The 27543-nt window shown below is 39.3% G+C and overlaps 1 protein-coding gene across 15 annotated transcripts in view; it reads left to right on the top strand.

Annotated features, from left to right (window-relative positions):
• PLEKHA6 (pleckstrin homology domain containing A6) overlaps positions 1-27543 on the top strand; it is a 258135-nt gene that overhangs the window by 170458 nt on the left and 60134 nt on the right. For 13 of the 15 annotated variants that reach the window (XM_060772985.2, XM_060772991.2, XM_060772987.2 and 10 more), the window contains 5 exons: positions 18462-18542; positions 18934-19048; positions 20465-20569; positions 21553-21625; positions 24266-24366. In XM_060772985.2, coding sequence (XP_060628968.2) covers positions 18462-18542; positions 18934-19048; positions 20465-20569; positions 21553-21625; positions 24266-24366 — 475 coding nt within the window. The other 2 variants (XM_060772995.2, XM_060772999.2) reach the window with 2 other exon arrangements.

Below are 27543 nucleotides of genomic sequence, written 5' to 3'. Positions count from 1 at the left end.
CTGCCTGGCCTACACTCATATGAAGTTCTCCAAGCCCTAAGTTTAGACAAGAAGTCCCAATTCACATGCCCACTGGTGAATCTATTCAACCAGAAGACAGAGGGTTTTTTTTTTCCTGTGATGGTCTCCTGCTTCTGGGATACTCAGTCACAGCATGTGTTCATTACTCTCTCACTGATTGCTTTTCAATTATTTTGAATGATCAGACTATCCTAAGTTCTTTTCATTGATTTTCTTAAGTATTGTTTTCCTGCTATGCTGTTGTGGCTATTTAAAATGTTTTAATTAATTGTATTTATTGGTCCTGGAAAGGTTATATACAAATATTTAACTAAATGACTCAGTCAAATCAGAATGCAGCCTGTATCTTATCAGGAAAATATTACTTTCGCCATGTAATGATGCATGCATTGCCTTGCAATTGGCAGTTGAGATCTGGCAGTGCAAGTGAGTCACCATTGGTGTCAAGTAGAGATGCTACCCACGTTTTTGACCTTTAATATTAACATCGTTTTAAATTTAGAATCTTAATGTAGTGCAGAGTGTGCTCTTTACCACTTGTTGATCTGTTAAAAGGATACTACAAACACTATCTGGCTATTCACACAACAAAATTATTACAGATCCCAGGATTCTACAGGGCAGAGCCATGGCTATTGATGTGGAGAAATTGTGTAGTGTTGTTAGGTAGGTCTGAGGGCGCATCCACACATCACCTAAATGCACAAGTGCCCGTATTTTTACCCGAGGTGTCCAAATGATGCCTCAGGTAAAAGTGAATTAATTTGGGACAAAGCAGGAAAACCCTAGAAAGACCTGGGTCTTTCAGAAGACCTGTGTCTTTCGAGGTGTGGGCACTGTGTGGGCTAGGCCCGGGGATCTCATTGCATGACTTCCAGTCTCAATCCACACAGCTGTCTTTGTATTTCCTACTGTATTTCCTAAGTGAAACACAGAGCTGGAAAAGCCCTGAAATAGAGCACGAAGGAAAACAGATACAAACAATAACTTTGACCAAAGGATCTACCAATCCAAAAATAGCTACCAGTCCAACTTACTCACAGCACTGGTTGAGATAGTTTATTTCAAACACCAATATTTTATGGAATGTCAAATTTCCCCAGATAATGGCCAAGTGCACATGAACAATATCTAATGTGGCAATCCTTATCTAAGGTCTATGTGACCAGCACAGAATGTATCTGGAGACTGCTTGTTGTTTACAAGGATGTTCTCCGGGCCTAGCATTGTATGCAATTCCTTATAGTTATTGACTCTGGGCAAATAATATTGCATTAACAGCATTTTTAGCATAGCAGAAATGACAGAACTTAACAAACAATGCAGGCCATGGGAAGATTGAATGTTTGCGGTTTGTATGTTGTGCTCCATCCTCAGTCCCCTTCGGGGTGAGAAGGATGGAATTAAATAAATAAATAAATAAATAAAGGTGTAAGCAATTGTCAAAATGGAGTTTATCAGGCTCACTAAAACAGATCAGCATACAGTTGAATAATTATTCCATTAATTAATTTCTATCTCAACTTCATTTTCAGCCATTGTAATAAGGATGTTTGTATCTATTTTGCTTTATTTAATTTCAAGGGCAAAGTCTGAGTTAGATGAATTGACTTCCTGATATTAATTTGGTAGCTTCACAATATTCTGTATGTGTTAAGAACTACTAGACAATTTTGGGTTATGTTTCATGCTTTTTTAATGCTTTGTTTCTTATTTCTAAGATTGGGTTTTTTTTATTTAAAAAATTCTCATAGCCTGCTGTTGATGCATAATGGTACTTCAAATGACAAACAAGGTCTTCCTTGAGAAGAATTTGGAAATATTTCCCTTTAGATTATAATTCCCACAATCTCATAGCCAGTCTTACTGCTGATTTATACTGGTTACAGAATATGGGAATTAACTTCTCAATAAGTATCTTCTCCAAACTTGGAACTCTGTCAGTTAGATGAATAAGCCAGTCAAGAGATATGATACAACCAGCTTTGGATGGGGTTGCATTGTCCCTCACGGTGTGGGGGTGCTCTTTGACAAGACACTGCTTTTGGATGCATTGATGGTAGAACTATCTAGGAGTGGTTTTTCCTACTTTAAATTTAAATCCCTACTTTAAATTGTCAGCAGTGTTTCCCCCCTAAAGAGAATTGCTTAGACAAATGCAATGCTGGTATTTTGAAACCATCCTTTGTTCACCAACAGAGCTTGGTGGTAGGGATGGGAAGAATCCCTGATTGATGAAAAATTGGGGTTTTTTTTAATTTCCACAAGGCTTGATGAGAAGAATGCAGGAGAGATTAGTCTTCATTGTTCAGGACTTACTTTGCATTAAAAACAAGTTTTCAGCACAAAAATGTTTTCTGTACAGAAATTGTGCACATAAAAATGCTCTTTCCTATGCAGAAAAGGTTTTCTGTGGAAAATCCCATGTATCTTTTGTACTAAATGAGGTTCACACTGTGAATAGTCCTTTAAAAACATGCAGCTTTTGAGGTCTCTGTTACAGTATGGGGGAATGGTAGAATTGAATGTTTTTGCCTGTGAGAATGACATTTATGAAGATTTACATTTATCATTATTGGTTTCCATGCCAGTGAGGTGAGAAATATAGTTAAAGTTTTGGTCTGAAATTTAAAGACGCTGTCCAAGGGGAAAGGGTCCAGTACTTTCTATAGGTTGCTTGACATTCAAAATAAAAACTGGAGCAGAATTGGTGCCACATAGAGATGGAAGTTCCAGGGTCCAGTGCTGTTGACCTTCCATTGAGGTGCTTAATCATGAGACCTTTGTTTGTAGGTGGCTGCTTCTTTGGATTTTGTCCTTGATAACTGAGTTCCTTTTACTATTCACTGCTTTCTGATGAATGATTTTATTGTCGTAGTTTTGTTGTTGGTCTTGCTTTGGTTTTGCAATGTTGAAAGTTAAAATGTTTGATGCTTTTAATATTATTTCAAAGAATGTCAGATTCCCCCCCCCCCAAAAAAAACAACCCTCATATTAAAAAGAATGATGAAGGCATGTGTTACTACAATGAAGACATACCTTACTATCAAGACTAATACATGCAAACAATTTAGAAAACCATTGTCACTTGAAGATCACAGAATGATCTATGGAGTATTGCGGAAAATGTTGGAACTGCATTAAAATGTAAATTTATTAACAGATAAAGGAGGGGGTCCCAAGGTCATCTGGTGGTTTTATGGCTGAGCAGGCATTGAACCCTAGTTTCCAGAGATATAATCCAATGCACAAACCATTACACAACCCTATATTTTATTCATCAGTAAATGTATATAAGACTGTTGCCTGACAATCAGGGCTCCCTTGTCTAGGATTATGACATTTGGGAAATCTAGATATCATGTTGCCTAAATTCAAAGTTTGATCAACTATAATACACAGTGACATTTAGAAAATCAGTTTAAACCTTTCCATATTTAAAACCTTTCAGACTGAATGCATAAATGCTACTTTGTATGTATGTGCTTTATTGTTTATTTATTTATTTATTTATTTGACTTGTATAACGCTACTCCCAATTTGGCTTGGAGCGGTTTACAGCAGTAGATTAAAACAATACAATTAACTTTAAAATACAATAAAAACAAGAAGAGACATAGTCCCGAGTCATTCACCCATCGAAAGCTTGTCGGAAGAGAAAGGTTTTACAGGCTTTCCGAAAAGCAAGTAGGTCTCGGATAGATTGGGTTTCAACTGGCAAGGCATTCCATAAATAAGGGGCTACAATCGAGAAGGCTCTCTGCCTAGTAGAGGACAGATGATAAGTCCGGATGTTGGGGACTGCAAGCAAATTTTGCTCTTCGGACCGAAGTAATCTCTGGGGTTGGTAGGGGGATAAGTGGACCCTCAGGTATGCTGGCCGCAGACCATATAAGGCCTTAAAGGTTAGTACTAGTACTTTGAAAGTAATCCGGTACTCAATTGGTAGCCAGTGCAGCTGTTGTAGAATTGGGGTGATACGACACCTCGCCGGCACCCCAGCAAGAAGATGAGCCACCGCTTGACTGCTTTGATTTTTTTGTTCTTTTTGTTTGTTTTATTATGAAGTTGTTTGGGAGGTCATTGCAGATGGGAAAACAGCCTAGGAATATAATACTGTAAACTGTAATATCACTATAATATCAAAAATCAGAGTTGATGTTGTTGGATTGGGTCTAGAGGAAGAGCAATCAGAGCGTCCAGATGATAAAGGAACCAAACTTTTCAGATTTATGTGGCTTTCAAATAGTTTACTGTACTCAAACTGAGTAGTGCCTAGTAAACTGCCTTTGAAACAAATTTCAGATGCACCTTATGGCCATTTGACATTGGAAAAAATATTAGTAAGCTAGAAATGGACAAAGAAAGAAAACTGGATAGGAAACCTGAGCAAAAGGCATCAGCAAAAATTTATCCAACTTGCCTATAAATGAGCACAGATTTGTATGGTGAATTTGTAATATTTTCTTGCTTTTAAGTACTGCAACATATAATCCACACTTCATTCTAGGGAGAGAGAAAAAAAACAATGTCCAGTAAACTGTATCTATCTGATAATCTGGTCTATTTATGTACATTGTTGTCATAAGAGATTGGTTAGGCAGAGTTTCTAGAACTGTAGTGTTAAGCTATTGAGGGGTCTTTCACTGGGGAAAATGCCACTAATTTTATGCTCTTCACCTTCAGCTTTTATGCAAAGCCCTTGTCTCTGAAACAGTCTTGTCAGGCTGAACCACAATTTGCTTCCCGCTGTACCTGCTGTCTCTCTGTGTATGCACAAGTGTGCGCGACTCAGCCTTTGGATGTGTGCTGGTGTCCGGTGTCCATATACCCTTCACCTTTTCTCTCCTTGGAAGAACTGAGCTCAAAATCCCCCCCCCCCCCCCGCTCCATCCCCGCCTTTGCCATGCCTGCTGGCTGCTTCTGTTGCTGCATGTGAGGCTGAGAGCATTGTTTGAATGATGAGGCTGTACTAGGTTAGATAGACCCTGGTGCCTCGAGAGAGGGAGGGAGAGAGCAGCCGCCTCTCCCTGCCTGTCTTTCCTGCCCAGAAATCAGAACAGAAAGGCAGAAAGATCAGCTACTATCTTCCCTGAACTCAAGGGGAACAGAGAAGTTGAAGATGGGAGAAGCGCATAAAACCATCACATCACTGTCCTTGCCAGGGCAAAGCTTTCCACTATGGCACATTTCCTAATGCCACAGAGGAACAGGCCAAGAGGACTTATATTTACCCACACAGAGAGATACCTTTCCAGGGACTTGACTGTACGAGTGGCGATTGCAGTGGAGACCTGCCACCATGCTAAAGTTTCGTGCAGACCGTCGGGTCAGGTAGGATACACGGTGATGCTGCAGAACCATAGAAACGTAGTGGGTCCCACGGCCTTGCACTTCCCCCTTTGGGTGTTGGGGAGGGGGAAAAGCTTCTGTATTTCTTTCTCATTGCTTAGAGGATTTTACTTTGGTCGGTGACTGCTGCATTGCAGTGTTCAGGGCAGCAGATGCTTAACTCAGGAGTTTGTGTAATGGGACTATGCAAGAGGCGGCAGCTGGGGAGGAAATAATTTAAGGAGGTTCTGGGGGAAAGTTGGCTTTCTTGTGCAAAGATTGAACCCTGAAAACTGGAAAAGAGAGGAGAAGGAGGCAATTGGAGGTGTGCCAACTGGAGCTGCAGATGCCACACACAACTACAAAGGATGCTAGGAGCAGCCTGAGCATAAAGGCAAACCTGCCTCTGGCTAAATCGATTCAAGGTTCCTTCTTCCAACTCAGGGCAGAAAATAAAGTAGTTCAGGTGTTAAGAAGAGTCCCGTGGTCAATGCATGCCCACAAATAAAACTCCCAGTAGCACCAGCGTCAGCTCCAGAAAAGTTGGTTTCTTAAAGGCTCTGTTCAGTGGACTTAATGGAAATGTTTCCTCACAAAATTCCAGTTGATAGTATAGAATTTGAATTTACCATTCTTTGCTTGTTATGGCACAACAATAAGAAATAAGCAAATTGACTATATATACAAAAGCACTAACTCACAGTAATAATAATACAACAGTATTATATGGTCAGTTCTTTACAATCTAATTTTAAAAATGGGTCCTGGCCCCAAAAACCACATATTTAAAGATTTTGATATTGGGAAAGAAACAGATTACTAGAAGGAAGGGGAACAAGTGACAAATATGAATAGTTGCAAGTTCTCAGACAGTGTTGTTTTTGGGAGAATGAAGAGTGAGCTTTAAACAGGAGCTTTTGGGTTGATGTAACTGTGGAACACAAGGTACAAATCACTTTTCTCTTTGAGCCTTGTACTAGCTGTGCTAGCTCTCTCATAATTAAACTTTATGCTCATCTTTCCATAGGACATATCCGACTAGCTTGGCTCGACTCTATATTTAGGAACTGATCATTGGTCTGTTTTATGTCTCATTGCCTTCCTTTCTTTCTTTTTTGAGTCACAGTAGCAGAGCCATTTCTGTCCCTTTTCTTATTGCAGTTTTTTGTAGTCTGAATTTCTTCCTTTTGTTTAAGTACATTTACAGAACAATCATGTGCATGTTTAATCAGAAGAAGGTCCAAAGGCAATTGATGACTTCCATGCACAGTTTGTGTTTTTGTTCAGATACTAAAGGTATTACCTCAGGTGCTGAGTCCTTCTCCTAAAATGGGTACGGCAACTTGCCTGGCTGCTTTAAAGTTTGGATTGAAACCCAGAATAAATTCATCAACCCACTGATATGGAAGTGACCAGCTACCACTGAGTATCGTCATCCAAAGTGAATTCAATAGAACCTACTCCCAGTTAAGTTTGTGTAGGACACAAGCCTCAAAGTAGGATAAACTCAACCCTGTGTACACAGTTGAACTTTATTTCATTCAGGATGTGAACTCATGTCATTTTCATACCTAAGCTGGTGAGAACAAAACATGAAATGGAGTTGTACCACAGCTATATAAATGTAGTTATAAAATGATCTCAGGTATTTCTATTTTAGACGTTTAGGTGAAACCCTTCATTATTTGGAATTAGGCCTTGATCACCTATTATCGTGCCTTGGTAGGTTATATGGTACTATTCCATTATCCAGGTGGAGGCCAAAAGGGGGTGCTAGGGAGAGAAGGGTAGTCAATTTTATTGGGGGAGAGGGAGGTTTGAAGGAGTAAAACCATTTCCTTTGCTTTCCTGCTATTCCCCCCACCCATGTTGTCATTGTGGAAACAACCCTCGTTTATGAAATAAGAAGTGGGGAGGGGGGAATAACCAGTGAAAACAGGGGGAAATGGTTTTCCTCCTTCAACCCCCCCCCCCCCCCAATAAAATTGGCTATCCTTCTCTATTTAGTGCCCCCTTTTGGCCTCTGCCTGGATAGTGGAATAATACCGGTTATGCTTTTGGACTATTGGTTGTGCTGGCTATGGGATTCTTTGAGTTGTAGCATACCGAGTATATTTACAACGGATTTCAGAGGGTGATGGATTGCATATAATTTTTAAGATGGCATATGTAATTAGCAGAAGAGAAGGTTGCGAGGAGACATGATAGCCATGTTTAAATATTTGAAAGGATATCGTAGGAAAGAGGGAGGAGGTTTGTTTTCTACTTCCCTGGGGACTAGAACCCACAGCAATGGGTTCAAATTAGAGAAAAGGAGATTCCACCTGAATATTAGGAAGAACTTCCTGACCATAAGAAATGTACAACAGTGGAACTCACTGACTTGGAATGTGATGGAAGCTCCTTTTAAACAGAGTCTGGATAGCCATCTGTCAGTGGTGCTTTGATTGTGCTTTTTCTGCATTGGACAGGATGGCAGTGTAGCCTATTCCGATTCTATGATTCTATGAATGAAAAACTTTTCCCTCCTAACCAGTTTGTATTGCGCAAAGCTAAAACCAACAGTCACATACACCCAGCCTAGATAGAAAGGATGCCATGTGCTGGCTCTGTTTTTTGAACTGTAAAGTTCCAGATCTCCAGAATCATTTCTGAGATTCTCTTGTGCTTCTCTCTACCCTTTCTGGCTAGTCAAGATCACAAATATGTATAAGTCCCCTGGCATCTGTATATTGTGTATGTCATCTCTACTTCCTTGCAAAGGAACTTTTTAGCAACTTAGAGACTGAGAGAATAAAATTGGTAGCATAATCTTATACTTAATCTATGAAAGTTTATGCTGACTTCATTCTTTCAGTCTCTAAATGCTACAACATCCTTGAATTCCAAACTAGCATGGTTATGTCTTTGAATTCTTCTCACTAATCTTGGCATGACTAAAAACTAGGTAAGAGATAGACATTATCCAAGGGCTACAGCAGGCCATCTTGTTGCATTTCTACACAGTAAATTTTACCACCAGGAAACTTTACAATTTTCTTTCTTTCTCATGAATATTACATTTGAAAGTATTCTTGATATTATTTATTTACCAACTCAGAGACACTTTCATTTTCATTTGCAACCTTCTGTGGAGAAGCTACAGTTGGCCAAAACAACAACAGGGGCCTCATTTCTTAAATGCTGCAGAATTACATTCTATATGGGTTGTTGTAGGTTTTTCTGGGCTATATGGCCATGTTCTGGAGGCAATTTTCTCCTGACGTTTCGCCTGCATCTACATTCTATATGCATTATGAAATTACAGGTGAATTCTCTGTCTTCAGCCTTCATTATACTTCAGGCCACCACTGACAAATGCCAAGATAATCCAACACTAAATTTAGTGTATAGAACATGATTGCAACATTGAGTAGTGCTAATATTTCATCATCTGAATCTTTTATTATTAGGAAAGCATCTACAATGACTGTGAAGTGATAGTGCTTTAAATTTCAGTACAGAGAAAAGAAAAACACAGAAATGCCACATATATATAATTAGTATGTGTAGACCAGTGTTGTATGTTTTTTTGAAGCACATATATTGTGCAAGACGGAGTCCACAGAGATGTTTCAAAGCATGGAAGAATAGATTGGGTTCAAGCATCAGTAGGTGGGCAGATAAAGAACAAAGGGATTGACAAGAAATTCATCAACACCCTCGACAGGATCTTTATTTGGTCAGGCAAGTCTTAATCAATAGGCAGGTGTCTTGTGATGTTTTTGCACTGGTTGAAGGCCTACTGAAGGCTGAAATTATGTTACAACAAAGATGTATATTTGACCCCACCACTTTTAAATAGCTCCCTTTTCTTTCCACTTCTACTCAAATGTTGGGAGTACAACTTCTGCCTGATTCCTTTCGTTACAATTGCTATAGCCTTAGGACCTCTTCATATGAACCACTGGGATCACCACAGATTGTGGCAATTTTGGCAGCACCCACCCAGGAGGTGTGGGGACCCATTGCCCCATGCCCTGCTCAATCCTGGCTTCTCCCCACTTCATCACATGGAGGGAAACACCAACCCATACTTTTCTATGGAAAGATAGGATGCCTCCCTCCTTTTGCTGCTGGTTATTTTTTGGCAGCAGCAGCGATTTTCTGCCCAATTTTGACATGGAGTCACTCCGGGAGCTGTCGGGCTCCATAGCAAAACTACTAAAAACCTGTCACTGGCACTGAAAAATAGCCTGTGTGAAGAGGTTCTTGTAGTTATATAGTTATTGTTGTATTAGGTGTTGTGTTACTGGCTGACAGATTCTGGTAATTGTAGTCTGAAAAAGAATGACACACAACCATTTTTCCTGACTCAGCTTCTGTCTCAGCTTGCAGTTTTCCACCATTGGGCAATAGGAAATGGCTGCCACATGCTATGAGGTGGGAAGTGGGGTTAGAGAAGAGGGCTTTGTATGCAATTCACAGCCTGCCTTGCCTTGCCTCACATCAGCTGGACTGCTTTCCCCACATAGGTTTCTCTGGTCACCACTATTTAACTGCCAGTCTAGCTGGTGCCTGTCAACAGAATGGTAAGGGATGTTTTGTCCTTTGGCGGAGAGAGTAAACAGTCTTACATTCATTGAATTTAATGGACTCTCTTGTTTCTTCCATTAGATGAATATCTCACATTGGAAAAGGGATGATGCCCAATTCATTCCATACCACTCAGGCTGTTGTTCTGTAATGTTATTTGTGGTTCTTGAAGTCATTTTTTTCTTTAGATGCTCTCATTCCCTTCAAAATGGGTCGAGCCATTTACAGAGCTGATTGCTCAGCAGGTGCCTTTAATCTCCTCTAGGCAATTGTTCATTATCCCAGTCCAAAACCTCTTGAAGTCACTAGTATCTTTTTGGTGACAGTACTCTTAGTCTTCACCTAGTTATTGAAAGCTTCAGTGCACTTTGGCTTAAATAAAGAAGCTACAGATTGCACATGTGTGGATGATATGCTAATTGCTTTGGAGTGCACTTTTAATGCACAAATACTCATCAGCACTCAATATGTATATCCATCAATAAACAGGTGTTAAATTCCAAATAGTCTTAAGGCATATTTAAACACAAACAGAGACCGTATCTCAATTTTCAAATAGCTACAGGAATTTTTATGAAATAAAACATGCTTATGTTGGAGGTTTTGCTAATTTTAAGTTGACTTTGGATTTAAACGTGTAACCAGAGATCAATTTAGGATAAGATCTGTGTGTGTTAAGGCTGACATTCAGTAAATGTTTAATAGAAAAGATGTTATAAAAACAAGCAGAAAGAGTTTTGTTTCTTTTTTAAAAAAAATCCTCAAGAATTATCAAGAATGGATAAAGACCACATTTGGAAGTTGACTCTAAAATGTGAAATTTCAACAAACTACTTCTGGTTTGAAGACTAAGTCTTAGGTGTCACAATAAGTTGAGAAGTAGAGAAATAGGATATAAATGAGGTTAATAAGAGCAACTTGCTTATTTGATCTATCAAAAATCAAATCATTTCCGCAATATAGCAGTTAACAACAAAGAATATTGAACTATTTCTTGTTTATCACTTAATGGTGACACCTTACTCTCTTGATACCTGTGTTAAGAAAATACATGTGAAATGGTTATTGAATTAGTGAAGGAAAGGAGGAAATTCTTAATGATACCAAATATATTGATTACCAGCAGTAGAAGATTGGTGGTACAGATAGTTAAGAAAACCCAAAAATGGTTAAAGTAAGTAATAGAGTAAGAAAAAGAAAAGAGCAACAAATATTATGGTGTCTTAACAAAATGACATATGCTGAGTTGTTGAATATAGTGATGTATGCAAGAATGTGTAGATTATTTTTTCCCCCACAATAGTTTGTGGAGGTAGAAAATATCATATTGTTATGTTCTCCTTGCTTGTTTCACTATAGATATGTACTAAAATGTTGGAAATAAAGCTTTGAAAAAACAATAACAAAAAGAAGAAGAGAAATGTAATAAAACATGAGGTGATTTCTGTATTCCAGTAGGAGAGACATTTCCTGGAAAGCAAATGGAAACCTGCTGAGCGGCTAGCTTCCAAATCAGCAAGACAATGGAGTCTTTAATGGAGCTATCCAAAGTGCTGAACCATATTCTCAAAAAAGATTCAGCACCTTGAATAACTTCTTTAAAGTCCAGAATGAAGGTGACAGCTGATTCAACATCTTACTGATATGGGAGCCACCAGTGGCATGGGACTTTCCACAGCAAAGCTGGGAGAGGTGGCATACCTCCAAGAGCTTGAAATAAGATAATAGTCCACTCTGGAAAAAAGCTGATTATTTCACTGAGTCATTATACTCAGGTTGACACTTTCCTCACAGTGAGATCCTCATAATCAGATCTGAGGTCATAGTGGGGGACCTCAATCCAAGACTATTAAAAATGGGGAGGGGGGAGGATATGAGAAACAAAACAATCACAGGAGATAATCTTTATTCCAATCATGCTTTAAAAATGTTCAGTCTGTCTAAAATTTATATACAACTTTGCAATAACTTTTACTAAGCAGAGTTCAAGAAATTGAAATCATCTTTTTGTCTTCATTGTGTTGGCAGAGGGCAAACAAATGTCTGCTTTTCTTAGGTCGGCACAGTGAAGTAATAAAACCCAGCAGGCTGAGATAACAGAATTTGTTCTAATTAAAATCTGTGTCTGGAAAAGCAGATTGCAAAACACCACTGCCTTGATTTATTTTGGCTTCTGTAATTTAATGTTTTTGTTTTAACAACAGCCTCTGCAGAAAAAACCAAATGGTTATAGAGTAAACCTCTGTTGTCTAAGCCTGGAGCCTTTCTACACACTATGTGAAATGAAGGGGAGAACTGAAACAATAAAATAATGAACTGTACGCCTTTAAACTCTGTTTCTCCCCTTCCATTCCCTCTTTGAATATTCACCCATTTTAAAAAGAAACATTTCCCCTCAACTTCATGAGAGACAGTAGTGTGCTAAACTTAATGCATTCAGAAAAGTTGTTCTATTCCTGGGGCTTTTCCTACCATTACATGTGACTCTGGATTTGGATTTGTATAACTTGTATAACTTTAAAATGGATGTTTATATTTTATTGATTTTAACAGATGTTTTAATTGTGATTTTTATTGCTACTATTTGTTTGGCATCTAATGGTTGCCGGTTGTGAGCCACCCTGAGTCCCCCTCTGGGGGCGAGAAGGACAGGATATAAATGTCTGAAATAAATAAATAAATAAATAAATAAATAAATAAATGTGAGTATAGGGCAGTGGTTCTCAACCTGTGGGTCCCCAGGTGTTTTGGCCTACAACTCCCAGAAATCCCAGCCAGTTTACTAGTTGTTAGGATTTCTGGGACTTGAAGGCCAAATATCTGGGGACCCACAGGTTGAGAACCATTGGTATAGGAGATCTATAAGCTTTTAAGGCACTTGCTGACTGATAATGACTGATAATGGGTTTTCTTAGGGAAGGAACACAGAGGTGTTTTTGGCTCTGAAGTAGAGTCAGCAACACATGGTACTTGTTGGTGGTCTCCCATTCAAGTACTAACCAGCACTGATCCTGCTTAGATTGCAAATGCATTTGCATCTTCATTCAAAAACAAGAGTTATCTCTTTTATTTGTATTCCTTCTTCCCATCAGGATTGAATGCAAAATGGCTTCAAAGATAATTCGTTATGGTTCTAATAAACCATAACCAATTTTATATGTTAAAAATGATATTTAATTTCCTACTGTTAAAATACCAGCACTGTAGTAACAATAAATAAAAATGTAAGGTGTTTAAAAATCTAGTGCATCCTTTAAAAAACTACTGGCAGTCAGTCAATTGCAGAAGGCCTTCCTGAATATAGACATCTTTGACTTCTGTCTACCTTCAATTTAAGTGATGCTGTCTATAATTATTCCATCTCTCATTCTATAAATGAGAAAATATTATTATTATTATTAGGCAGACTCCTGTATCAGCTGCTTAGTTACATACACGTAACTAAGTTGTTAAATACAGTATAAAGCCAGCCCTTCACATTGACTGGCGTTAGGGGCACAGGACCTCTTTGAAAGTGAAAAACTCTGAATAGAGAAAATTCTATTTTTTTTTACCCCAGAGAACACTTTTCTGGGAATTTCTGGGTCTTCCAGCATGATGCTGTGGTTGACTTCCACTGGAAACTGACCGTAGAATTGCACTGGAGGACCTAGAGATTCCCATAGAGGTGCTCTAGAGTCACAGTGAAGGATTTAGGGATTCCTAGAGAGAACATTTTAATCAAAGCTTTGGAAAATTAAATCCACAAAAATCAAAACCACAAATGTGGAGTGATGACTGTATACTCAAGTATACATTTAGATATTTTTGTCAAAGAACACTCAAAACCTACTTTATAATAGTTTTAGCTGTGATTTTGCAGCTGTAACAAAGGGCTCTTTCACGACACAATTATAGCCTTCTATAGATACTACTTGAACTGCTATGGTTCCATCCTATGAAATCCTGAGAATTGTAGTTTAAAATTCTCAGCCAAAATGCTCTAGTGCCTTATAGGATCTCACAGGATGCATACATGTAAAAGTGGAATCATAGCACTGTAATGATGTGATGTGAAAGGGTGCTATGAGTAATGAATGTTTCAATTGGCACAGAAATGTTGAAAGCTCCAAGTCAACAGTGGCCACTATACCTCTTAAGCCGCTATCCAAGAGAGTTGGCATAGCTCTAATGTCTCATCAATATATAGGCATGAAAAAGCTGTATTGATATTTCTCCCGTCATTTTGGGCTCCAGACATGGAAGGATGATGAGTCCAACCTACTCATTGTTGCTTTTTGCAAGGCTTAACTATTAGAAGTACAGGTGAATAGGTATGTGTCAGAGCTGGAACCCAAAGTAAAGGTTTTAGTCTGACTAGCAAGGTAAAATTCAAAGGCTTTCAAACTCAAGATTTTTCTCCCTGGGTGCCTGCATAAACCCCTCATTGATGTATTATAGATGCACCTTCCTTTTCATTGCATCCACCAGTGCAGATGCTGTTGGTTAGATGGCAGGTTGTTCTACATAAATATGGAACAAACAAATTCCACAGAGGTTTAAATTGTATAAAAAGATGCTAAGCTGAAAAGCACTGTTGTGGTTGCTCTGAGAATTGAGTGGGGTTCTTGCTTGGTTTTTCTGAGCTAGAAACCTGTAAGGTATATGCACATTTGGCATAAGTGACAGGTAAAATCTTATACATGGACATAGGTTACTTTTGAGATAAAGACAAAATTTAATTTCCATTCTGACATATGTTTTTTTTATTCCTGTAATGGCTGTGGCAGTGGGAAAGCCTAACTGAATGCCTCAGCTGATCACAAGACAGAGAATTTCAATATGATGCTTAGCAGATAGAAATGAAGAGACATTTTCCACACTGTCATGCCACTGATAACACTAGCCAACATATATTTTGGTGCTTCAAGTGTTAGACCTGTTTCTGGATATATTTGACTTGCTGGTTCCAAAAATAGCACCAGTTTTCCCTTATGAGCTTTGGTTTTTGAGACACAAAACATACATCATATGCCAGTCTTCATCTGTTCACCCGTAGAAAATCATGATAACCATATCTCAGATATGATCTGTCCGATGCTGATGTGGTCTGTCCGATGCAATTTTCTAAATCAGCATCTCAAATAACCACAGAAACAAGAATTTCTTTTTTGGTTGAACTGCGTAATTTACTCATGTGGTGTGTACTGATAGAAAGGAAGTCTAGCTGAGGTTGCTGGAAAACAAGAAAGCATATGAAACTTCAAGGGGACAAAATTTTAGAAAGAAACTGGCCCTGTGAGGATAGAGTATGTTCAGTAGTCACTGAAGGCTGAGTGTTAGTTGGAAAAGAAAATGGGAAGAGTGGTGATCAGAGGAGTGGATGCCCTATTTGAGCTGTTTACAGTATATAGCAAGGGTGAAGAATCTCTTTTGGTCCAAAATTAAGGGCCAAATTCAATTTCGGAGAATTTCTTGGGAACCATGTTCCTTTGTGGATAGGGCCAAAAGACTGGCTACAAGTACCAGCTTCAAACTCTTATTGCCATTCACTTCTGTATGAAAGATGATGCAGTCTCATCATGATGGATGGAAGAAATGTAGAAAAGCTTGGAAATCACCAAATAACAGTACCCTAGTAAAGGGGACATAGCCCTCAGGGGAATCCTTGAGGATAGCATTTAGCTGTCAGAAGATCTAAAGGAGGATCCCAAACAAAAGCATATTTACTAGGCAATGAGTAAGGATGTGTTTAATGTTTGTTGCTGGTCAAACTTCTTCTCTCCCTCCTCTTCATGAAATAGAATAAAAATTATGCATATTCCTAAATGTTCATACTTAAATATATACATCTGACCAGAACAAAGATATTGGCAGGCATCTGTGTGAGTGCAAGGATAGGCAGTGGCACATGAAAGATGTAGGCTTGCTGCTCTGTAATGTGTGAAGTCAGCTGGCTCAAAGACATAGGACTTTTTAAATTTCATTTCTATCTCTGTTCTGTGTTTCCTGTATGAACCGAATATTATATGCTAGTTGCCCAGGTATGAAATAGAGAAGATAGGCCTCTCCAACCTTATAAAATCATTATAATGAAAAATACTGATCTTAAAAGTCTGTGTGTAATCCTCACAAACTGTGAAGAAGTATTCGAGGCAAAAGTAATTGGACCTAATTACCCAGGAGTAAGCTTCATTGAGCATGCTGGGCAAGTTCAAATGTCACAATGAACCGGGGGCAGCTTAATAATGTGGCTATCCAAATGTTGTTGAATACCATATCCCAGTAACCTTAGCCAGCACAGTCAATGGCATGGAATGCTGAGAGCTGCACCTCAACAACAGCTGGAAAACCACATCATTCCTATCTTTGCAATAAACAGTCTATTATGAAGGGAACAAGTTTGTTTGTGTCCATCCTTCTTTGCTTTCACTGTGGCTAAGGCAAATCAATGGGACTGCACAAGCTTTGGTTGCAAAGCCCTAATATAGTTTCTTTTATATCCTATCTTTCTTCCAACAAAAGACCCAAGGTGACTTTCAAAAGGAATACAACTAAAAACATAATAATACAAAGTTCAAATATTAATAAAAATAATATTAAATATTAACACATATTGTTAATTTATTCTTTAACAATGGCATCTGCATTCACAATGATGCAAATGGTCCATTCTTGCAGTAGGAGCAAGAAGTGGAAAACATAGCAAATTTGTTTTCTAAGCTTGTGGCCCAGTTTTCTCCCCATCTCCCACCCCAATTTAAATTTGTAATAATACAAGTAAGATATGCCAACTTCAAAGAAAACAATAAGGAATGTTCATAACTTTTCTATGGTACTGAAGCCAGCAATGTTGCTTTTCTTTTTTATTTCCTCCTTGTGATGTGAAAGCCCCTATATAGGTCCAAAGACAGCTGGTGCATTTCGGAGGCAAATCCATTCGGTTTTACAGCTCTTCATCCCATAATTCTCCTGGTTATATGAGGGGCATCCAGGTGCAGATGTCAGTAATGGAGCACATGCAATATATGTCATGCCAAGCATCAAAGTCAGTGTACATCTGTATGTCACTTGCTGGGAACTATGAGATAGAAGATATAGGTGTCCTGTTGACTTTTCCATAGAGAAGTGTTTGCTACTGTGTGAATAGAACATTGGAATAGACCAAGTATGGGCAAACTTTGACCCTCCAGGTGTTTTGGATGTAAATTTGCACAATTCCTAACAGCTAGTAAGCTTTTAGGAATTATGGGATTTAAGTCCAAAACACCCAAAGGGCCGAAGTTTGCCCATGCCTGGACTAGCTAGCTCTCTGGTCATATCCAGAACATTTTTTTTATTTTCTCATTTGTGTATTTTTGGACTGCATGAGTACAGCAAGTAATAATTATCATTACTACCACAAATATGCATGGTTGTATGTGTGTGTGCGCATAAGTAGTGATTATTTCACACCATCATTTGTCACCAATTCATCAGTTTGGATATCCCTCTGGTGAACAGCCACATGGTTAGGCTGATCTTCAGATGGCAGGCATGCTGTCCACCACTGCTGAAGCCCAACTTCCTTGGTAGAACCTGCTAGAGTTTGTGCACTGTTGGCATAGCATTTGACACTAAGGATCACCTTCATATCACAAAGAGGCAACATAGTAGGATTTGTGGAACAACTTGTTGTTGTTAACTGTTGTCATGTTGACTTTGACTTATGGTGACCCTATGAATGAGAAATCAACAACATTCTCGTTCAGGTCTTACAGACCAAGTATAGGCAAACTTGGTCTGTAAGCTGTGGCTTCCTTGACTGAGTCCATCCATCTGCAATGTGGTCTTCTTTTTTCCTTTGCCTTCTACCTAACCAAGCATTATTGTCTTTTCCAATGAGTCATGTCTTAAAAATACAAACAATAATTAAATAAAAATAATGGATGGATAGATGGATGGCTCAGGCAATTATAACTGATAACCAGCATTTAGATTGCGTATTCAGAGATGGGTAGATGTAATCATTATTGATTTAACTGAATTTCCCACAACTTGGCTCCCTCCAAATATTTTGTACTATAATGTCAATCATCCCTGAAATTAAATCATAATGTTTATGACTTATAATTACTGTAGTCTAAAAGAGGATGAGGGAACCAAGTTGGGGAAAGCAGATTTGCACCAATATTTGTGTATTTATAAATGCTGCTATCAAACAATGTCTGATGATGACTAATAATTTTGAAACATGGATTCTTTGACTGATTCTTAATTCTGAAGTATTTTACGAATGCTTATACTTCATGATTCTATGATTTTATGTTTAAATGTCCTATCATCTTATGATGAAATTGTCCTATTGCATTTTATGCTTAGTCATATGCTGTTTGATTTATGATTTGGTTTATGTATGCAAGGCATTGAATTTTGCCATTATTTTTTTGTAAACCACTTTGAGTTCCCCCAGGGATGAGAAAAACAGTATATAAATACTGCAAATAAATAAATAAAACCCTTAGCCATCAGTCACCTAATTAATGCATTGTCTATTCCTCTTTGTTTTTTTCCAGCCATAATGAAAGACGGAACACTTTTCTTAACCCAGTGACTGGCGAAATCCCAGAAGAGAACAACCAATTTGACTTGCAAAGGTAGGTCTTCTTTAGTGCATTGCCATTTAGGGGATAGATTGATCACTCTCACTCTTAGAAAAATAGTAATAGACACAGAAGGGATAAACATGTCATCTGTAGAAACAAGTAACATTCTGTTTCCTTCAGAATCAATCTGAAGAAAGAAAAACACAGATAAACTGTAAGGCAAATTCTAGTGCATACGATATGGTTTACTTGTACAATGTAAACCATATCTCACAGAAACTGCTGGAAGACACTTCCTTGTTTCCAATGGCTTTCAACCTATGATAATGCATGTGTACACATCTGACTCTGCATGAGACAATACTGCACTAAAGAGGTAAAGAGAATTCCTCAAGGCTCTCTCTGTAATAAGTCTTTCTTTCCTCTTTCCTCTCAATTCCAGATCTGCCTCGGACATGTCAAACAAAGCAAGCGGCAAGCGGCCGGCAGCAGTCAGTACTGAATCATCCAATCATACCATGGTCTCAGAGCCCCCTCAGGAAAGAACAAATGGCAGGGTATGCTTAGTATAGCAAGAAGGCCTCTCATGAGAGATTTGGTTCTCCCCCACCCCATGTGATTATGCACTGCAGTGAAATGTTACCCAAGATATTCAGGTTTCAAGTTCTCCCTTCTGTAATATGCTAACAGTTGTACAGACCTGCCATTGTGAAATGCTGTGTGAAACAGAGAAAAATACCAGTTTACATCTGACAGTAAACATCAAAAACCTTTGGTACAGGTATGCCTGTCCGTAATGACCTTGCTGTTGATGTGCATTCTCAGTATAAATGATGGATATGATCTAACAGAGGGATACGGAAAGAGATACATATCTGAGCATTGGTTTATATCACAAGTGGGAAATGTTCCTCCCTCAATATGTTGAATTGCAAGACATCATATTCCTTAGTAGTGGCTGTATTGGCTAAGATTACTGGGAGTTGCAGCCCAACAACTCTGGAAGACCATGCAGTTGCCACCCTTGGTTTGAATTCATCTTATGTTTCTAAGATGATTCACACTGTTCTCGTATGCCAGATATCCAATATTCTTTCCAACATCCCTCAGTACTGTGTCCAACACCTGGCCAATCCAGACTTAATCTCAGCGTAGATGCACTGGAAACAGTGGGACTTTAGTTAATAATGGCTAATTGAACTCTAATTGATTTCAATTTTTTTTACTCCAAGGTTTATCCTACCATTAAGCAGAATATGGCAGCTGCCTCAAGCAGCAGATGCAGCACATCATGAAAGTGTAGCAAATTGTTAGTTATTTCATTGGTTCTCTTTGTATTTTTGCTTCCAAAGAAGGGGATAATTGCTTTTGGGATTTTCTAATTCAGTGTTTCTCAAACTGTGCTCCTGATGGTGTTTTGGATTTCAGTTCCCACAATTCCTAACAGCTGGTAAGATGGCTGGGATTTCTGGGAGCTGAAGTCCAAATCACCCAGAGGAGCACAGTTTAAGAAACACTGTTATAATTCATTGGCCAAAATTACTTGTCTGGCTTTAGGTATGATGCACCTTGCTTAGAGTGCCGCCTAGTGCTCTGCCTCAGGCAGCAAAATGTCTGGGTTGGCCTTTGCCTATTCTAACCTGACTGTGTTTCAATCCAATATATTTTTATTTGTGTGTTGTTTCCTTGAATGGCCTGTGTTTTCTGTGGGATTTGTGAAAGGGAGTCACTGCATATCTTCAAATAAGTATTTGCTTGTTTGTTTTTGAAGGGGACAATGGTTTCTGTAAACCAAGAGTTTCTCAAACTCTGCTCCTCCAGATATTTTGGATTTCAGCTCCCACAATTCCTAACAGCCGGTAAGCTGACTGGGATTTCTGGAAGCTGAAGTCCAAAGCACCTGGAGGAGCACAGTTTGAGAAACACTGCTGTAGACTGTCTCTCCCTAAACCTTTTCCTTGCATTTCCTAAAGACCTCACGCTCCTCCAGGAAGGGGATTGCTTTTGGGAAGCGCTCCAATTCCATGAAGAGGAACCCTAGTGCTGCTGTGACCAAGAGTGGCTGGCTGTTCAAACAGGTAATATCCTCTGCTATGTTGTCAGAGAGGATCCCATTCTATGATGACTTTCATATACAAGTTTGATCTCTTAGGAAACCAATTGGGTACTTTTGGCAGGAGCAGATTATTTAACCACCACTACGTGATTTTCTTTGAGACATTATGGAATCAGTTCCTGAATATAGAGTGAACCAAACTCCCTTCAGTTCAGCCCTATCTTTTCCCCTCAAGAAATCTATTTAAAACAGAAATATGACATTTCATGTCCATTGGAACACAGAACCCTCATTCCAATTTCAACTTCTGCTGTTGTTAGATCCAATGAGTGATGGGAAATAACAAGTCAATGATGCATTAATGTTGTGTGGAAGTGAGCTCTATTTTGGAGTCCAGCGAGCTGTTGCGTGGAAAAGAGTGCTGGTTTGCAATCTAAGAAGATGTTTCCATTCCATTTGAACTCTTGTCTGATATTATCATGCATACACATAATGGAAAACAGATAAAACTTCTTCCCTGCTTTACTCCTTGTCAGGATCTTTATAAGACATCAAATAATAATAATAATAATAATAATAATAATAATAATAATAATAATCTTTATTTATACCCCACCACCATCTTTCCAAGGGGAATCAGGGCAGCTTACATGAGGCCAAGCCCAACAACACATCAATAAGACCTTCTACTTTGTTATGTGTCATATCCTACTTGGTTGTTCCTTACAGAATTATAGAGTTTTACTTCTTCCGTTGAGCTCAGTATCACCCATGCTATGTCTTTCATGCCACAGTTTAGACACATCTGCAGCTCTAGAATGAATCCAACAGAACCTGGAAAAACTTCTGTATTACAGTTCAAAGTATACACCAGTGAACATGAGCATTGTCCATGCTGCTTGGGTGGAATCTTTATGTGGAGGTCCAAAAAAGCAACATTTCCAAAATCTGGTGTGCAGTACTGTGTGTGTTGTGACATTTTTAATTTTCAGTATCTCTTTATAGGCCAGCTCTGGTGTGAAGCAGTGGAATAAGCGCTGGTTTGTTCTAGTTGATCGCTGCCTCTTTTACTACAAAGGTATGTAGCAGAACCAAGTTCTGAAAAGGGATAATGGAAGGGGCAGAAGTGACCTTGGTGTTGGGGGAAAGCATTGTTGCTAGGATATGAGTCAGAATGCACCAGACTACAACATAATTTCAGTTTCATAGCACTCTCACTCTCATATTTGAACACTTCTGGAATTCATGATTTCATTTATCCCCAATTTCCAAAAATGGATGGATCCCAGATACTACTTTTTAAATTTGGTATTTAGAAATCTCTGTAGAGAAAACCAGAGCACTCTAGCATAGAATTGGAGCACTCTAGTACCTCACTAAACCATTTATCCAAGGATTCCATAATTTAGATCATGCCAGTTAAAGTGATATCGAAGTGAAATAGTCATATAAATGCAGATACAACTTACTTTTCACTTTTGATATGCTGGAGCAGATTGATTATAGGATGATGATGTTGAGTCCACAACTTTTAAAAAATGGAATGCCAAGGCATGAATGGCTGCAAATATAGCTTGAAACATATATCATATTAATATCATGTATATCAGCTAATAGGCTGTTGTGACACCAGCAAAACTAACTTTCATATAACAAAATACCTAGTTTTGTGGGGTTAAACTGTAGTTTACTAACTAGTTGGCCTCACAATTTGAGTGCCTGTAAACTACATAAACGCAGCTGTACAATCCCCCATGAGAGCAAAGGCATTCTGAAGAACTCTTTTCTCCTCCTACTGACATCTTTGTCCATTTTCTCTGTTATTTTTCCTGTGACTGTTCTACAGTGTTCCTGTTTTAATCTGACCCTTTTACTCAGAATATTTAAGGATAAACCAGATCTCAGGCAAGAAATTTAGAGGAAACTTTTAGGAATCTGTGGGTTTATTGTCTTGCCTGAGTTTTTTGTTGGCATCAAATGTGGCATTTGAAATATTGGTTTGTACATGTGATGGAAAATGAGTGTTAGAAACCATCTGCATCTGTCTTTTTCTCTTTCCCTTTGCCCTATGGTATTGTCTCGGGCAATCTGTGCAATTATACATCATACAAGGGAATGTATGTGACACGTGCCATGATGTCTCTGATGGCCAGATTTGGTCCAGCTGTTCCCTTATTTCTCTGGAACAGATGATTTGGATTGTTAGTTCTTTCTCCCACAGGGTAGATTCACTGGTGAGAATATACTTAATATATACAACATATTCAACACTCCTTTCAATTGTTTCCTTCTGAAAAGGACAATCACTAGTCCTTCTACAAGGCCTCCCCTAACATTAAGCAAAGTGAGGCCGTCACTCAGGTAAGCCATTTGGAGTGTCTTCAAAAGACAGCAAATTGTAGTAACAGTGTCATAGAATCATAGAATCATAGAATCAAAGAGTTGGAAGAGACCTCATGGGCCATCCAGTCCAACCCCCTGCCAAGAAGCAGGAATATTGCATTCAAATCACTCCTGACAGATGGCCATCCAGCCTCTGTTTAAAAGCTTCCAAAGAAGGAGCCTCCACCACACTCCGGGGCAGAGAGTTCCACTGCTGAACGGCTCTCACAGTCAGGAAGTTCTTCCTCATGTTCAGATGGAATCTCCTCTCTTGTAGTTTGAAGCCATTGTTCCACGTCCTAGTCTCCAAGGAAGCAGAAAACAAGCTTGCTCCCTCCTCCCTGTGGCTTCCTCTCACATATTTATACATGGCTATCATATCCCCTCTCAGCCTTCTCTTCTTCAGGCTAAACATGCCCAGCTCCTTAAGCCGCTCCTCATAGGGCTTGTTCTCCAGACCTTTTATCATTTTAGTCGCTCCCCTCTGGACACATTCCAGTGTCTTTTGTTAGCATTTGATTTGTTTGTTTATTTTTAGTGGCAAAAAATTGAGAGAGGAACTTCTGGGATTTTCTATTGCCTTACATATCATAGCATACCTGACTTTAGGTACTGTACACCTTGTCATAGCATAGTATTGGAGGGACCCCATTTGGTGCTCTGGCTCAGGTTGCAAAATGTCTGTTGAAAACCCTTTCCTTTGGCCCTTTAGTTGAACAAACTGGATATGGTGATGCCAAAAAGAGGAAAAGAGGGACATGTGGGCCACAATGAATACAAGGTTATTGGTGGAATATCTTGCATATTCCAGTCCTCACATGTCTGAAAAATGTTTAATGAGAATTGAGAATATTTTAACCACCCAGTGGGTTTTCCCCCTTCTAAACGACACCCCCCAGCAGTATTGCTTAAATATTGGTATTTATAGGTGCCTGTCAACCTTTGCTTCTCAGCATCCAGCTGCTTGAGCATGTTCCCAGGCAGTATAGCTGAAAGGTGGGCATGAATAATGAACAAGGCAGTATTATGAGCTGTCAGTGTAACTGATCCAGGCCCAAGTGTGTGAGAGCATTTGCCTGTGTGACATGGAGAAAATAATAGACACAGGTGCTCCAGGGAGGAGAGCCATCTTCTACAGGTAGATCGATTCATAGGCACAGCTTTTTTTGACATGCAGAGGCAGCTGTTGCTCTCAAGAGTCTGGCTCTTATTGTAGTAGCATGAAGGGTTATGCTGAACTCCTTGGTTGTTTCTTGTTTTGTAATAATGAGTTAGTTGTGAAAAAGATATGCACTCACAGGTCTGACTCTCTGCTCTTCTACTTTTCTTCATGCAGATGAGAAGGAAGAAAGCATCTTGGGCAGCATCCCACTTCTCAGCTTTCGAGTAGCAGCAGTTCAGCCATCAGATAACATCAGCAGGAAGTACACCTTTAAGGTCAGTAAATGGCTGAAGTATCTCATGGATGTAGCCCAGTGTTCATTGATGTATGTCGAGAGGCATGGTTGAAAGTTGGGAATTGGTTTGCTCTTGCTGGGTGATAGAATAAGAAATGGGATTTAGAGGGTCAGGACAACATTTATTTTCTAGCATTTATTTCAAGAGCTTTGTGTGAGTTAAGAATGGAAAGAGATGCCAGTTTTGCTTCCTGCCATGTTCAAATTGCAAGTCTTTTCCTCCAAATGCAAAGTTTGCTACTATTTCTATATCCTTAAAAAAACTCCAGCTGAAACAAAATTATCTCCCATTTCATTTATCAAATTGAGAAGGTACAGCTATTCCTGGCTTGGAGAAATGAGGTGGCTCCTGCTTCCCATGTATTATTAAAGATGATGAACTTCTCAGAAAAATAAATGGTGGTCGTCATACTTCAGCACTAATCTGGTTGAATAAGCAGGGATTCAAACCCAGCATTTTAAGATTTAACCTTTTGATCTAAGGTAAAGGTTTTCCCCTGACATTAAGTCCAGTCGTGTCTGACTCTGGGCTGTTGTGCTCATCTCCATTTCTAAGCAGAAGAGCCAGTGTTGTCTGTAGACACCTCCAAGGTCATGTAGCCAGCATGACTGCAAGGAGCGCCATTACCTTCCCACCGGAGTGGTACCTATTGATCTACCCACATTTGCATGTTTTCGAACTGCTAGGTTGCCAGAAGGTGGGGCTGACAGCGGGTGCTCACGCTGCTCCCTGGATTTGAACCTGCGACCTTTCGGTCAACAAGTTCAGCAGCTCAGTGCTTTAATCCACTGCGCCACGGGGGGTCCTTTTGATCTATGGACAAATTTTCTAATTTCAGTTCCTCCCGTCTTAATTTTTTTTGTTCTTTCTATCCCAAATGTGAAGACAATTTGATAAATTTGTACTGGAAATGAATGGAAGTGAAGTCCTCAACAGCCCTACTCTGAATTGGTTCCTTAAAGGTGGGGATTTTGGAAGCAACAGTGAAGTATGAGTGTCAGAGTTTAAGGGTATATCTCAGGTCTCAAACTAGTATTTACTTTAGGCCAAAGTAGGTCTGACACATTTGAAACTGTTCCACTGCAAGCATGTTCTCAAAGTATATGTCAGTTTACATCTAAAATTAGAAAACAAATATTTGAGTAATTATCAAGCTGGCACAGAAAGTACTGCCCCAGATAGAAGCATGGCTCATATACTTTTAATAGCTGGTTGAAAGAGAGTGGGAACCCAGTAGAATCTTCTCCTGCTCCCAAAATCAAGATTAATGAACTCAGGTACTTGGGAACTTTCAGGAGATGAACAGGAAATGCAACTGGAATAGAATGGATCAAACATGACCAAAAAAAAGCCTTAAGTGGAGAGAAGGCTGCTGATTATTTTGGCTTCAGGAATGTGAGTTGAAGAGCATTGAAGCAGTCGACCTCGTTCCTCTTAGATATCCTTAGTTTTGGCTCTGTTGGCATGGCAACTATGGCACTGTTGTTTCAAGTGGCATCGGTGTGCATCCTTGCCCAGCAAATCTCAGAAGGGCAGATTTTTGCCAGACCTTTGGCCCAGATTGGATATCATGACTAAATATCTTATTCCGTCTTATGATTAATCTTTGCTCCATGTATTTTAATACGTATTTTGGAGAAATAGGTTTTAATATGTTTATTTTAAAGTATGTCTTTAGATGATTGCATGTTTTAGCAATGTTGTAACCCCCTCAAGTTGTTGTTGTTGTTGTTATCCACATCAAAGATAAAATGGATATGATCCAGGGCTTGAGTTCTAGATGGACAAGGTTTTAAGATTCAGAAATGGCCGGAACCCAAGGCTCAGCAGAACAAGAGATTAAGGCTAATGTGGAGGCTCAAGTAAAATCAAGTTATAATTGTTTCCTAGACTTCAGGCAACCATTGAAACCTACTTGTTCTACTACTTCTTTTTATCAGATGTTCTACCTCACATGGAAAATGGACATGTCAAGACTGAAATCAGTATTCTTATTTGATGACCTGGTTTTCTGTAGGAAGAGAGTGTTCCTGAGGTAACAGAGTTCAGGAATTGCTTTGCCGCTTGATTTCAGGAGTTGCTTGAAGTAGCTCTAATATAGTGCCAAGGAAAGAGCTGACAAATCAGCATATGAAGTAAAGCTGAAAGCCTAGCATTACAAACAGGCAAAGCACTTGATGTAAAAGCCCAAAGTCCTGAAGCATTCTTTTTTGGAGATCAGCTCCCAAAATATTGTATGGTCATTCTGTGGCTTTTTGAGAGCTATCCAAAAATGGACCTTTCCTGAGCTCTGATAAAGCTCTCCTAGACTTTCTTTTTAAAAAAAACCCCAGACAGAATGATGCATTGAATCAATTTTTTTATCAAGGCAGGTTGCTTCTGGTGGGATAGAATTGGCCATCCACAGAGACATTGCCCAGGAGACACTTGAATGTGTTACCATCCTGTGGGAGGCTTCTCTCATGTTCCCGCATGGGAAGTTAGGGCTGATAGACAGGAGCTCACCCCATCTCGCAGATTTGAACTGCCGACCTTCATGACTTCAGGTCAGCAGTTCAGCCGGCACAAGGGTTAAACCCACTTTGCATTTCGTTTTTCCTGCCAAAGTGGAGTATCTTGCATTTGTCACTGTTGAACTTCATTTTGTTAGTTTTGGCCCATCTCTCTAATCTGTCAAGATCGTTTTGAATCCTGCTCCTGTCCTCTGGAGTATTGGCTATCTCTCCCAATTTGGTGTCGTCTGCAAACTTGTTGATCCTGCCTTCTAGCCCTTCATCTAAGTCATTAGATTTAGATGAAGGGCTAGACCGGGCCCAGGATGGAACCCTGCGGCACTCCGCTCGTCACTTCTTTCCAAGATGAAGAGGAAGCATTGGTGAGCACCCTCTGGGTTCGTCCATTTAACCAATTACAGATCCACCTCACCGTAGTGTTGCCTAGCCCACATTGAACTCGTTTCCTTGCCAGAAGGTCATGGGGGACCTTGTCGAAGGCCTTACTGAAATCCAGGTACACTACATCCATGGCATTCCCCGCATCTACCCAGCTTGTAACTCTATCGAAAAAAGAGATCAGATTAGCCTGGCATGACTTGTTTTTGATAAATCCATGTTGACTATTAGCAATGACCGCATTTGTTTCTAAGTGTTTGCAGAC

This window comes from Anolis sagrei, chromosome 4 (assembly GCF_037176765.1).
Source record: "Anolis sagrei isolate rAnoSag1 chromosome 4, rAnoSag1.mat, whole genome shotgun sequence".
Taxonomy (NCBI): Eukaryota; Metazoa; Chordata; class Lepidosauria; order Squamata; family Dactyloidae; genus Anolis; species Anolis sagrei.
Note: the sequence above shows the minus strand (reverse complement) of the source record. Positions and strands in the feature narration are given on the sequence as shown.